Source organism: Paroedura picta, chromosome 11 (genome assembly GCF_049243985.1).
Source record: "Paroedura picta isolate Pp20150507F chromosome 11, Ppicta_v3.0, whole genome shotgun sequence".
NCBI classification, from domain to species: Eukaryota; Metazoa; Chordata; class Lepidosauria; order Squamata; family Gekkonidae; genus Paroedura; species Paroedura picta.
Genome location: NC_135379.1, coordinates 43,866,971 through 43,880,686, shown reverse-complemented (window position 1 = coordinate 43,880,686; position 13,716 = coordinate 43,866,971). Strand labels below are relative to the sequence as shown.

Sequence of the window (13,716 nt, the reverse complement as noted above, 5' to 3'; positions counted from 1 at the left end):
AGTCCATGGACATCTGGAGAACCTCAGGTTGACTACCCCTGTTGTAAGGGACACTCATCTCTGACCTGGCGAGCAAAGCCAATGACAGGGTCAGCTTAACCAACAACAGAGTAAGAAAAAGGCATTAGGGAAGCCAAACTCACTGGACCTGCATGGGAATTGTAGTCCATGAACATCTGGAGGACCACAGGTTGACTATCCCTACGGTTTACACTTCCAGCTAATAGGTCCTCGTTCTTACCTTCATGGCCTACCTTTTCCAGAAAGCCCTGCTTTTATGTACGTTTCCAAAATGATACAGTGCACTAAGACATTTCATAGTGTTTTGACAGCTAACACAAACAAGCAAGCATTCGTTCACCAAATACAAACAATCACAAACACACTCACACGGAGGAATTTGTTTGGAACACATTTCCATGCTTTAAGCACACACTATTTTTTTTCTGTCAAGAAAAAGTCAGTGAACAAAAGATAGACCTTTTCCCAGTTTCAAGAAGAAATTCTTCAAGCTGTAGTCATTAAGGACGCTTGGCACCTTCTGAAAGCATCGTTCTTCACCATTTCCCACTCTCACATGTCATGGTTTTCCATGGTTGGGACCGAGCAATACATGAGTGGAAAGAAACACGCACTTGCCATGGCTCCACGTGAACAAGCAGCCACTCCAAGCACTTCAGTTTGATTTGTAACAAAATAATAACGCCCATGTGGAGCAAAGGAACAAACAGACAGTTCAGCATTATTTCCTTTGTTTCTGAAATTGTGTATGTCTGTGGGAGAATACCTCATGCTATGTTGACTGCGCATGAAAAAGGCTGAGGATACAATTGCGCTGAGCAAACAGATGGTGAGGTGCACTTTTAGGACTTCTGTTTGCAAAAGATCTCCTATGCATCCAATATCTGGGAAAGTGTAACTCTGAAGACAATTATTTTAAAAATTAACCTCTCGCTCTCCCTCTCTCTTTGCTCTTTACTTTACTCTGCTCTGGTTCGGCCTCACTTGGAGTACTGTGTTCAGTTTTGGGCGCCCCAGTTGAAGAGGGATGTGGACAAACTTGAGTGTGTCCAGAGGAGGGCAACAAAGATGGTGAGGGGTTTGGAGACCAAGACACATGAAGAAAGGTTGGGGGAGCTTGGTCTGTTTAATCTAGAGAGGAGATGACTGAGAGGGGATCTGATAACGATCTTCAAGTATTTAAAAGGGTACCATATGGAGGATGGAGCAGAATTGTTCTCTCTTTCCCCGGAGGGACAGACCAGAATGAATGGGATGAAATTAATTCAAAAGAAATTCCATCTAAACATCCGGAAGAAGTTCCTGGCAGTCAGTTTCTCAGTGGAACAGGCTTCCTCGGGAGGTGGTGGGTTCTCCATCTTTGGAAATTTTAAACAGAGGCTGGATAGCCATCTGACGGAGAAGCTGATTCTGTGAAGGCAAAGGTGTGGCATGTTACAGTGGATGACTGATTCGGATGTGAGTGTCCTGCATAGTGCAGGGGGTTGGACTAGATGACCCATGAGGTCCCTTCCAACTCTATTATTCTATGATTCTCTCTTTAAAGAAAGACAAACCCCTCAATTATCTATTTTGTACAACTGAATACCTTTCCTCTGCTTCTGGGCCACGCGGCAAGGGAGGGCTTCTTGGGTTCATCAACAGAACAATTACCCAGGGATGGGAAATCTAGTCTCAAGCAAAATTGGAGATGTGATGCCAGAGCTCTATGGTACTCTAGATAAAGAACATATCCAGGACTCGAAAATCACGTCACTGGCTGGGATGACTATACTTTTGCAATTCTGATTACTACTCCTACACTTACTCCTACTGCTACTACACCTGCTCCTACTGCTGCTGCTGCTGGTGCTGCTGCTACTACTACTACTACTACTACTGCAGCACTTTATTTTTATAGCCTGCCATTCCTATGGAGCTCAGGGCAGGTAATAACATAATAGTATACAAACAATAAAATCATAAAACCTAAAAACAGTTGTCTCAATTACCCCCAAGCAGATTAACAGGTCAAATGGGGGGGGGGGGAGTGTCAGAGTTCTCAGAGCAGGACTTCCTAGCAGTGGGGCCAGCACTTCTTGTTGGTCTCCCCAGGACCTGACCATAGGCCTGGTGGAATAGCTCTGTCTTACAGGCCCTGTGGAACTGGTTAAGGTCCTGCAGGGCCCTGAACTGCTTTGGCACAGCATTCTACCAGGCCAGGGCCAAGGCTGAAAAGGCCTTTGCTGAGGCCAATTTCCCCTCCTCTGGGCTAGGGATCCTAAGCAGATTTTGATCTGCTGGTTTTAGCGCTCTTTAGGGGACTGCATAGACATGTTTTTTCCCCCCAAGTATTAAACTTGTCAGCCTGCTTCAGTACCGTTACCCAGAAGTCCGTTGGCACCTGAAAACCAGCAGAACATATTTCAGTGTTACCTTTCATGGCTAATTACTCAGTTCATTTAGCTGTACGAAATGTCAACTCACAGCAGTTCTAATTCTACTTGGAATTACAAGAAATAGAAGATTCAAATGAGTAGCCGTGTTGGTCTGAAGTAGCACAATAAAATCAGAGTCCAGTAGCACCTTTAAGACCAACAAAGATTATTCAAGGTGTGAGCTTTCGAGTGCAAACACAAAGAGTGAATCTTGCGCTTGAAAGCTCACACCTTGAAGAAATCTTTGTTGGTCTTCAAGGTGCTCCTGGACTCTGATTTTATTAAGGAACATAAGAGTCAGGCTGTGGCTGAAGCTGCAAACAGTGCCGTAGAAGGATCACTGTGGTCTTTCGAATGGTCTAAATTGGAGGAATCATGGCCCTTCACGGAAAGAATAAATACTGCAGCACAGCACGATCCCAAACCGGCTGCTAATTGTTTGTTGGCGGGAAAAAGTTTTAGTGTAATAGAAATTTGATCGCAATTTACGCTCCACGTTGTACAATTTGATGATCTGAAGAAACGATTGTCATTCTGCCGACACTATTGCCTATAGTAGGGGTGGTCAAAGAATGGCTCTCCAGATGTCCATGGAATACAATTACCATGAGGCCCTGCCAGCAGGGCCTCATGGTAATTGTAGTCCAAGGACATCTGGAGGGCCACCATTTGGCCACTCTGGCCTATAGTATTGTTGGAAAATGCTGTTCTGTAGACCATTTTTATTTTGTTCTACATACCCTGCAAAGCACATGGAGGAAAGGGAGAGGTGTTTCCTGCCACTAGTGCCAACAAGGCTGGGAAAAAAACCCCACCACTGAGCATGTGTTCAAAAGAACGTGTGCCCTTTACCGACATGCCGGTGGGTGTAAAATGCTAACGTGCTCCAAGTGATATTAATCACTAATCCAAAATACAAACTCCTGTTTACCAGATCACACGCCGCTATTCATCACAGATGTCTGGCAGGGACATCAAACAGACTGCACATTTGCCGCAAAGTTTGCTTTCGGTTTTCCCATTTGCATGATTCTTTTGCACAACTCATTACGCACACCTCTGTATACCGGGCATAAGAGATGAGGTATGTAAACATGGAGGACTTGTTTGTCGGCATGACAAGTGAGATGATTTTTGTACACACGGTCACAGTGCCTGTTAGGAACCCCTTTGCTGGTAAGACACCCCCTTGCTTGCAGGAAGACAGAAGGGCAGTACTGTGATCCACACAATACTATTCTACACAAACATGGTTTTCTAGCTATCTCTAATTCTGTATTTTCCAGCATACGAGACTGGGCAATGTGACCCATGCCGATGTGTACAAGATCGGGCACAATGAAAGACACACCACTCTGGCACAGTATTGCTTGCAAATGAAAAAGGCACACACACAAAAATACTCCGCTATTTTCACCCTAGTACTGATGAGATGCATTGTTCCCCTCCTAAGCAAAGCCTTCCTCTCTGAACAAAATGGATTTCAGAGGTCCCAGTTTCATTCCAACCCTTCTTTTACCATTTATTCCAGTATCTCACCTCTCATCTAGCCTGCTTTTGTTGGGTCCTTGAAGTCTGTGCCTTCCTTCTGGCAGCTAGACAGGTTTATCTCTAGAGCAGGGGTAGTCAACCTGTGGTCCTCCAGATGTTCGTGGACTACAATTCCCATGAGCCGCTGCCAGCATTTGCTACCCCTGCTCTAGAGCCTGAAAAGGAGGGGGGGGAGGCAAGAGGAGATTAAAGGGTGTCTGATTGTGTCCTTCCCCTTATCCGTGGCAGCAATTCTGAGAGGCTCTCCTTCTTTCTTTTTTATTAATAAGCTGTTTTGACCAGAGGTCTGAAGCTTTAAAAAAGAAAAAAAATAATAAAATATCACAATATTTATATACAATGTTCAAAAGAAGCATTAGCAAATGAAATACAACAGCACCCCAAAGGAAACTGCTATTGCCAAAAATTTGGCAAGAGCTCCAGTTATCAATCATATCTGCAAAGAGCCCACACGGGATTTGATAAGAGGCCGGAATTTGATCGAGACAGACACGATTCAAAGATTGCAGAGTACAAAATAGCATAAGGTGTTCTGCTGCAGCAGAGTCAGAGAAGCAAAAGCTATCTGAGAATGGGGTTTTAGCAAAGCACCCACTCAGTTCCGCAGTTGGCCAAACATGCATTCTGTCAAGCTCCAAAGCACACCTGGAACTAGAGATTGTAAGGAATTTTACACACCTCCCTGCCTATGCCCCTCAAAGAGATCTATGCTCTGCCACCACCAACAGGCTAATGATCCCTGGCCCTAAAGAAGCCCGCCTGGCCTCAACCAGAGCCACAGCCTTCTCTGTCCTGGCCCCCACCTGGCGGAACGAGCTCCCAGAGGAGATCAGGGCCCTGACGGAACTCTGCAGAGTCTGCAAAAGGGAGCTCTTCTAACAGGCATTTGGTAGACCCAGTGGAACCAGCAGCATCTACAGGGTCCCTGCTCCCTCCCTCCCTCCCTGAAATCCATTCATGCATTCTGCCCCTGGACCCGTTTGCCCTGTTATAGTTACCTCTGTTACATTATTAATGTTAATATTATTATTATTGTGGTTATCTATACATTATGGAAAAATTAAGTTCCTTGTATTGTTTTCTACGTTCTATGTAAACCTCAGGGGAGGGCGATATATAAATACAACAAATAAACAAAGAAAGTTAAAAAGCATCCTTAAAAAAAGCATTTACATTTGCCCAAGGAATTCCCGTAGGCGAAGAAACATGATTATTCTTGAGGAGAGAGACTTGTTCCTTACATGGCTCCCTAAGCCAGACCCTCAACACCAGTTTGGGGGAGAAGGAAATATATTCTTTCCCAATTCTGGAACCCAGCGAGGATAGGAATCAAATGGAATGGGCACACATTGGTGCAAATAGCTGCTAGTCAGGTTCTGGACACCCGCTCCAGGTTTTAAGATCCGTGCCTCTAAAATAATCGATAAAACTGAAAAAAATGATGATCGATGGAAGGAACGGAAACAAAATTAGTATATCCCCCCAGGAGGAAAAGCAGGAAGGAGTTGGCACAGCTCCAGCACCCTGCAGCAAGCCTCAAGTGCTATCTCATGATGGGACCTCATGAACACACAACATTGAATCTCACATTAGCACGTTAGTTCCGTCCGCCCTGCTCCTAAGAGCGGCAGCCCTGTGGCTCATCTCCCCTAACTAAGGAAAGCAGCAGTGAAGAGCTTCATTCATTATGCTCTGCACCAAAACTAACTGATGAAAAGTAATCCATTTCATGCTGTCCTTTCATCCGAGCAATTCCATTGCACTGCATCAAGGAGCTGAGGCTTTATCAAAGCACTGGAAATGCGCAAACTCCGTTCACGGCTGGTGATTGTCGAAATGCACTTTGGGTTTTTGATGTCGTCGTACTTTTAACCCTGCCTGAGCATTAGCAACACTCTTTAGGTTGGAGTTCAGCAGCTGCCTTTTGCATGCCCTGTGCGACTGGCCAAACAAAGCTATCAAAAGTTTACGTTTTCAAGTCAAGTAAAGAAAAGTGAATTGACTGGGGGGCCTAGGAACAGACTTGCCCAAGGTTATAAAGGAGACTGAGGTGCTATCTTTTGCAGGATCAACTTTGACTGTAGTTTGCATTGCCAGAAAGAAAGGTGGAGGAGGGGAATGAAACCCCCCAAATTGTTTGCAGACAGAAGAATGCCAAAGAAGCAACCTGACAGGTAAAATGAGACACCCACTGGCATGCAAGGGGAAAGAACACACTCAAAACATTGTCCTTCTCCAAGCACCAAGATAGTGGTCCGGGGCTGAAGTCCACGGGGCAGAGGCCACTGGTCTAACCCACAGCTACAACACCAGTTGAAAGGAAATGTAGCTGCTTAAAAACAGCCCCCAACGCAGCTGCTTTGGCGGCTGAAAACAGGGGGGAGGGATTGCAGGTCATCAGCGCAATAACAATTCTGAAAATACTCCCTTTATAATGAATCGCAAGGGTGACCATGGGTTGGACCTGTGCCTGCTGTAACTTGTAATTTGGCACAAGGTGGCTGGACAGGAGAGAACAGGGAGCTGACAAGAGCTCCATCTCCAGGTGGTGACGGGAGATCTCCTGGGATTTCAATGGAGCTCCAGGCAAACAGGATCAGCTCACCTGGAGAAAATGGCTTCTTCGAAAGATCGACCCTGTGGCAACAATATCCCACTGCAGTCCCTCCTTTCTTCAAATCCTGCTCTCTGTAGGCTCCTTCCCCCAAATCTCCAGGTATTCCCCAACCCAGAGCTGGCAACCATACCGCTAACACCTCCCTCTGCTTTGAATTCAAATGGAGAAGCATGTGAGTCTGTGCCACCAAAGGAGTAAAAAGTCACAAGCCCAAGTCTTGTGACACATTAAAGAGAGCCCTATTTATCGAAGCATAACCTTTCCCTCGATTAGAGGACCTTTCTCAAATGTATCACAAAGCAGGTTCTTGTCCATGATGAGTACTTGCGCTTCAATATATCTTCTGGGCTTTCCAGAGTCAGAAGACTCCATGTTGACTTTTTCTTGGCTGTGAAGCTCAACTGTGACTATGGGTCAGTCAACCTCCCTCAGCCTAACCCAACCCATAGACTTGCTGTGGAGAGAAAATAGAGCCAGAAATCACATATGCTGCCCTGACTTTGGAGGGATGTTAGTTAAATATTGAATCAAATACATGAACTTGATTAAATATAAATTCGTCTCTCTATTCTGGACTAATTTCTGAAAACAAAGATTGGCAGGTTTCTACCGTTGTAGAAGCTGAGCCAAGGAAAAGCCAGATGTAGTAAGTAGGGACTGGCTACTACCAGTTCCCCCAGTAACTTGGCTAGCTCCCCCAACAGCTATTCTTGCAATTTTTTTAAACTGTTTATAATTTTGTTTCCTTCGGCAAGAGGAAGCATGGGACCCTGCTAAAAAAGAGAAGATGACAGCCAGGTTGAAATGTATCAAGGGAGGAGCAAAGCTGAAGTATTACACACATCTGTGGCATGGAAAATAACATGCTTGCCAAAAAGCCTTACATTAGAGGGGCATTGATTCAAATGAGTAGCCGTGTTGGTCTGAAGCAGCACAATAAAATCAGAGTCCAGTAGCAACTTTTAAGACTAACAAAGATTTATTCAAGATGTGAGCTTTCGAGTGCTTGCACTCGAAAGCTCACACCTTGAATACATCTTTGTTAGTCTTAAAGGTGGTACTGGACTCTGATTTTATTAGAAGGGCATATATCTTTGCTTCCTTCATTTCAACACCCCCTCGGTAGGATAATACTAAAACAGACTGAGTATAGTACTAATTTTGCAGCCAGATTCACATTTTGGAGAGAACCCCTCCTGTGACCACTCTCTGAATTCTACATCTGTCTTTATGCTCATCTAATTTGCAAGATATGGAAAACATTTAGCTATAAACCAAGTCAACAGCTCTCATAAATTCCCTATGGCTGTAGAAATTCTTTGGTGTGGAATGAGCAGCGTTGTTGTACAACAGTTGTTGGGTTTTTTTTTATTAAGTTGTGGATGATACTCTCCTTCATGTCAGCATGAAGCCAATTCCAAGGAAGGGGCAGAAGGAGCTTCTGGAAACAGCTGGAAAGAGCATACAAGGGACAGAGTACCTACAGTGAGGTCCCTGTTAAACGACTGGAATTACAAGGACAGATAAGAGATGAGGCTATTGGGGGAGGGAAAAGCAGGAGATACAGAGTTTCTGAGAACTGAAAGAGGAATGATTCATTGGAAAGATAGAAAGAGCAAAGAAAACAGGAGAAACCAGCCTGTTCTTGCTGTAACCTTGGAAACTGAGTTTGCCTGCAGAGGTTTCAGAAAGACAGAGAAAAAAATCTAGCTTAATAAATAAATATATGAAATTTTGCAAATAACATCAGGAATAAAGGAACAGGTTGCATCCAGTCTCACAAAAATCCCAACTCAACCCGCTGTTCAAAAAGCAACAGATAATTCTTGTAAGGAAGTGGTCTTAAGATGATAATGGGGTTTTCGTGAAGCCATGGTCTCCGAAATGATTCCTAAATTCAGTGGCAGTTAATTATGTAATTAGTTACATAATTATGTAGTTAATTATGTTGGGGACCTTCTCTTGGTGTGCAGCTTTGGAGTTTGCTGGGTCTGCCAAGATGCATACCTGAAAACAGAACTGTGAGGAGCACCGTGGTGCCCCCGTGGCATCTGTCCACAGGACCCCCACCTCAACTTGCTATAATTAGACATCCACAGATGCCCCAAATCCAAAAACCCTTGTCTGCTAAACAGACACACACAATGTCCTTTGAGCCAGTTTTTAAAATCCTTTATTGCAGATTCCCCCTTGAATACATAACATGTAAGATTACTGATGTGGTCGTCTGAACTATCCTGTAGCACAACGTAAAGCCAAAACCTTATCCCTGTTGGGCAAAGCGAGGGAATTAAAGGCATGCACATATATCAGTAACTTACTGGTGATGTAGTTAACCGAAGTATCGTCCCGTTTTTAATTTCATTACGGTTCTGGGGGGAAAAAGAAAATTCCAAACGTCAGGAAAGCAATCGATGTATATAAATCATGCAAAAGGTGTACAGAACAAGCGGCAGCTATTGGGCATTTCCTATGACACATGAAAACTGTTTTCCCTGCTGCTGTAGGTGGTATTATTAAGGGCAGCTACAAGGAAAAGCATTGCCAAGGATCCAACTTACTCCACCTGACCATGCTGAGATAGCTTCCCCGTGGATATATCTGCTGTAAGACAGGGGTAGTCAAACTGCGGCCCTCCAGATGTCCATGGACTACAATTCCCAGAAACCCCTGCCAGCATTCGCTGGCAGGGGCTTCTGGGAATTGTAGTCCATGGACATCTGGAGGGCCGCAGTTTGACTACCCCTGCTGTGAGAGAACCCTCCGAATCATGAAAGCAATTAAAGGCTTCCTCTCTAAGGTCTTCCAAAGCTGTTGTTCTGGGCTCAATGGGTAGGAGCAACTCATTTGCATCTCTTCTCCCACGCACATGCCAATTTAAATAATAATCTTTCTTTTTAATATATGCACCAGGAATAGCCTTGGTTGGTTCCGTATCACCACGCAAAGAGCGAAGCAGGACTTTTCTGCCTCTTCAGCCCTAATCATGGAGGCTCTAGGGGAGCAGTTCTCAACATTCTCTTCGCTGAGGCCCCAACTTCGGCACCAAATTCCAGAGGGGAGCCAGCCGGAGGAGCTGCCAGGTAGCGCTGCAGAGGTGCTTCCGGCAGCCCCCCCCCTAGCCATGGCCAACTGGAGGGGGTTGAGGGCCCTGCCCGGGGGAGGGGGCTGCCGCTGCCACTGCCACTGCCACTGCCACTGCCACTGCCACTGCCACTGCCACTGCCACTGCCACTGCCACTGCCACATTGCTTGATGTCCCGCTCTGGGCCGGGCTTGGGTGTGCATCTTGCTCCCTTGGCTCGCCGATTCTCTCCATTCTCTATTCTTTTAACCATGGGGGGGGGGGGGGTCCACAGCGGCCCTGCTGCAGAACATGCGGGGCTTGCCTGACGGAGTCAGACGGGATGGGGCAACTTTGGACCCACAGGGGGAGGGGGTCGCTTTCTTGCCAGCTCTAAAAGAACCGAGCGAGGCTTTTGTCGCATTCCTCGGCAGGCACCGGTGCGACCCTCCGGGCAGACTGGGCAGCTGCAGAAGCCAGTGGGGCGCTGGAAACGCGTGCGTGTGGGTGGCATGCACACAACAATCGTGGTGGTGTGGAGGCAACCATTCCCATGGTATCCGCTGCTTCTCCCACCTCTGCCGGCCGCCGCCTCCGCTATCACACACCGCCGGTCGCCACCATGGCCACTCTGTGCGGGAAATGAGAGGTGGGAACAGGGGATCCCCGCACCCCGGTACCTGGCAACCCAATGTGGGAGGGAAATCAACAACACAATGCCCGGGAGGGGAGGGAGATAGTCATTCAGGACTGTCCTTTGTGGACACGGACTCATTATTCTGGGCAAACACCCGTGAGGGAAATTACCAGAGTGAGAAGGAACAACTTTGAGGGGACTTTTCCACTCCGTGCTGGGAAGACATGTATGCTGGTGCAGGGTACAGATACAACCTTCCTGTGCTCTTAACTGGACACATAGAGAGGTTAAGACTCACCCTGCAAACACTGCCCAAGGAATTCCCTCTCCGCTTTGAAAGTAAATCGAACAACCCTAAGTATTCCCCCAAATGCCCATGGTCTGAAGGAAGAAGGAACAACTGCCCTCAGCTTTCCCTTGTGTCTCCAAAAGGAAGCAAAATACTACTGATGTTCTCAAAGTTCAGTTCCTCAAGCAGTGCACTGTGGTTCCACAGCCAACTACTGAGAAACCCTTTGCAGCCCACATTCTGTGGGAAAGGCATGAGTAACATGGTACTGTGAAACCCAACTCTGAACTGACATCACATACTCGGAGCGTGTGGGTCTGCTTAAACCTATCATTAAACATCTGTCAGCATCGCAGAGTTATTTCTCCAGTGCTCTGTTTTCCATAGCAGCCTCGTGCCCTCTGAAAAACCACTGGAATGAGCCCGTGAGATCCGATATTACCATTTCACGTTCTCTGTGAGACACAAAACACAGGCACTGGAGCGTACATTAAAATGGCAAGATTCAAATGAGTAGCCGTGTTGGTCTGAAGTAGCACAATAAAATCAGAGTCTAGTAGCACCTTTAAGACCAACATTTATTCAAGGTGTGAGCTTTCGAGTGCAAGCACATCTCTTCCTCAGAAGAGTGCTTGCACTCGAAAGCTCACACCTTGAATAAATCTTTGTTGGTCTTAAAGGTGCTACTGGACCCTGATTTTACTATGTAGTTACTACTTTACACAGGGAGTAATTAAAATGTGCAATTCGCTGCCAGAGGATGTAGAGATGACCACAGGAATCTGCTTTAAAGGGGGATTAGATAGATTCATGGACGATAAGTCTATTAATATTTAGCCATGGTGAGTGAAGGGGACCACCACACCAGAGGCAGTAAACCTCTGAATCACAGGGCTGAGAAGCAACTTAAGGGAAAGGCCTTGGCCTCTATGCCTTGTGTTGGTCATCCAGAGATACTAGTTGGCCACTGTGTGAGACAGACTGCTGGACTAGATGGACCGTTGGCCTGATCCAACAGGGCTCTTCTGTCCTTACGTAATTTGTTCCTGTAGGAGTGGTCTTCAGTAGTCTGATTCCCTCCTCCTCCTCCTCCACATGCAGCCAGCTGGGTGACCCTGAGCTAGTTGCAATTCTCTTAGAGCTGTTCTTTCAGAGCACCTCTGTCTGAGCTCCTTCAGCTCCACCTACCTCACAGGGTGTCTATTGTGGGAAGAAGAAGGGAAAGGTGCAAGCACGCGAAAGCTCACGCCCTGAATACATTTTTCTTGGTCATAAAGGTGCCACTGGATTGATTTTAACGGAACTTCATGCCATTGGTCAGTTTCAGTTTAATTTCAGTGAAAGAACCCTTGCATAATTCTATGGTTGGGGGTCACCACAACATGAGGAACTGCATTCAAGGGTCGCGGCATTAGGAAGGTTGAGGACCACTGGCTTAGACAGTCTACCATCCTTCAGATTCGAGCCCCCTCTGGGCAACATAGAATAGCAGTATTCAGCTGGCACACAATGTTTTTGGAAGCGTTATTGAAACATGGAAGGAAACATGCTGTGAACACTCCAAAGAGCTATAAAAATGTGAAGTATTATTACGATGGCTGCTGTCGCCACAGCGGTATCAGATGCTATCTCGCAAGGGCACGTCCCTTGTGGTTCCACAGCAACCAAGAACAACAACAACAACAACAAAAAAGTCTGAAAGCACCACGGGTAAACAGGGGCTTACATACATTCCATGCATGCCATTGGACTGCATCCAAAAGCATCAGCTTTCTAAGGCAACGGGCCAGCCAGCGTCTAAGTGGAAATAGCTGCTCTCCAATTAAAAATCCAATTTTGTCTCTCCATTCCCAAACAATTACTTAAGAGCCTGCAAGGAAACAGTCCATAAGAGCACAATTAAACCAAAGGGATGTTCTGCATTAGACTGAATGAAACCACATTCAGCATGTCAGTTAATTCCAATGGATGCGTTTACACAAAGCTAATCTCTCTGTTTAAACCCAAAGAAATAATGGGCACGGGATGAAGGGCTGGGCCTCGTAAACAGATTCTCATTTCTGCTCATTATTTTCAAAACAGACTCTTCCCCCAGAAAATAATGGTTAAGTGTCTCTGGGCTGATTTTGAACGTCACAATATCTGCAAGAAACTCCACCGTTTTGCCATGATGCCCTGAAGCAAATAATCCATACAGTGGTTTATCAGAACAGACACAAATCTGGTTCTTTACCTAGGCACACCTTCCCTTCTCCCAAAGTACCTGAACTGTCAGGGTGGGTTGAATCCAGATGAAATATTTCAATGGCAAAATTGAGCTTTCCTGCCTCCCCTTCCCTTGACAACTTGCTGATCTCCATGGACTATGGCTTTGGGGGGGGGGGGGGGCAGGATAAGGGACCCTGTGGAATGATGGGAAAGGGTTGCAGCAGAAAAGAAACACAGATTTCGTGTAGATCCAGACCCCATATTTTGAAAGAGAATGTGTAGGAGCAGCAAGTCTCCTGTAATTGTAATAAATATTTCATTGTAGGAAGGCTGCTAATCCTACCCCCCCCCCCAATGCTCACACACACACACACACACAGTGATTAAAGCAACTGTGTTAAAATGGGGAAAAAATCCAGAAGACATGTGATATTCTGACAAATACACATGTTAAGTAAGGTGGGACATTCAATGACATGAGACTTTGATGCGTGGGGGCTCGACATAGGTTCTATATGACCCATTATGCACGGGGCTGGAAATCCGGGATGGCGGAGGCCCCAGTTATGCACCCTACTGCCGCCATCCCAGCCCTGGCCCCGCACGGCACCCAGGAAGACCTGCGACAAGGGGACACAAAATATTCCGCGTTCTCTCGGATGCCGCAGATGCCAGCAGGGGCTGGGTCGGGCCATCCCAGTGCATAAGTGGAAGAGCCGGACCTCTTGGCCTGGCCCTTCCCTCAATCTACGGTGTCCCTGGAGGGACACTGCATGCCCCTTGCCACCCCCCGCCATTGTGCGGTAGGGGCCCCATTACCCCCACTTCCCCCACTCCCCTCTTTACCTCTGCTGCCGCCAGGGCAGCCCATACTCCAGGGGATTCCCTCCCCCATAAGTACACAGCATGGCT

At 46.4% G+C, this 13,716-nt stretch overlaps 1 protein-coding gene across 6 annotated transcripts in view; it reads right to left on the bottom strand.

The window, feature by feature from the left end:
• ELMO1 (engulfment and cell motility 1) overlaps window positions 1-13,716 on the bottom strand; it is a 319,611-nt gene that overhangs the window by 207,899 nt on the left and 97,996 nt on the right. For all 6 annotated transcript variants that reach the window (XM_077302738.1, XM_077302743.1, XM_077302739.1 and 3 more), the window contains exon 5: window positions 8,928-8,978. In XM_077302738.1, the coding sequence (XP_077158853.1) occupies window positions 8,928-8,978 (51 nt within the window). The remainder of the gene's footprint in view (window positions 1-8,927; window positions 8,979-13,716) is intronic.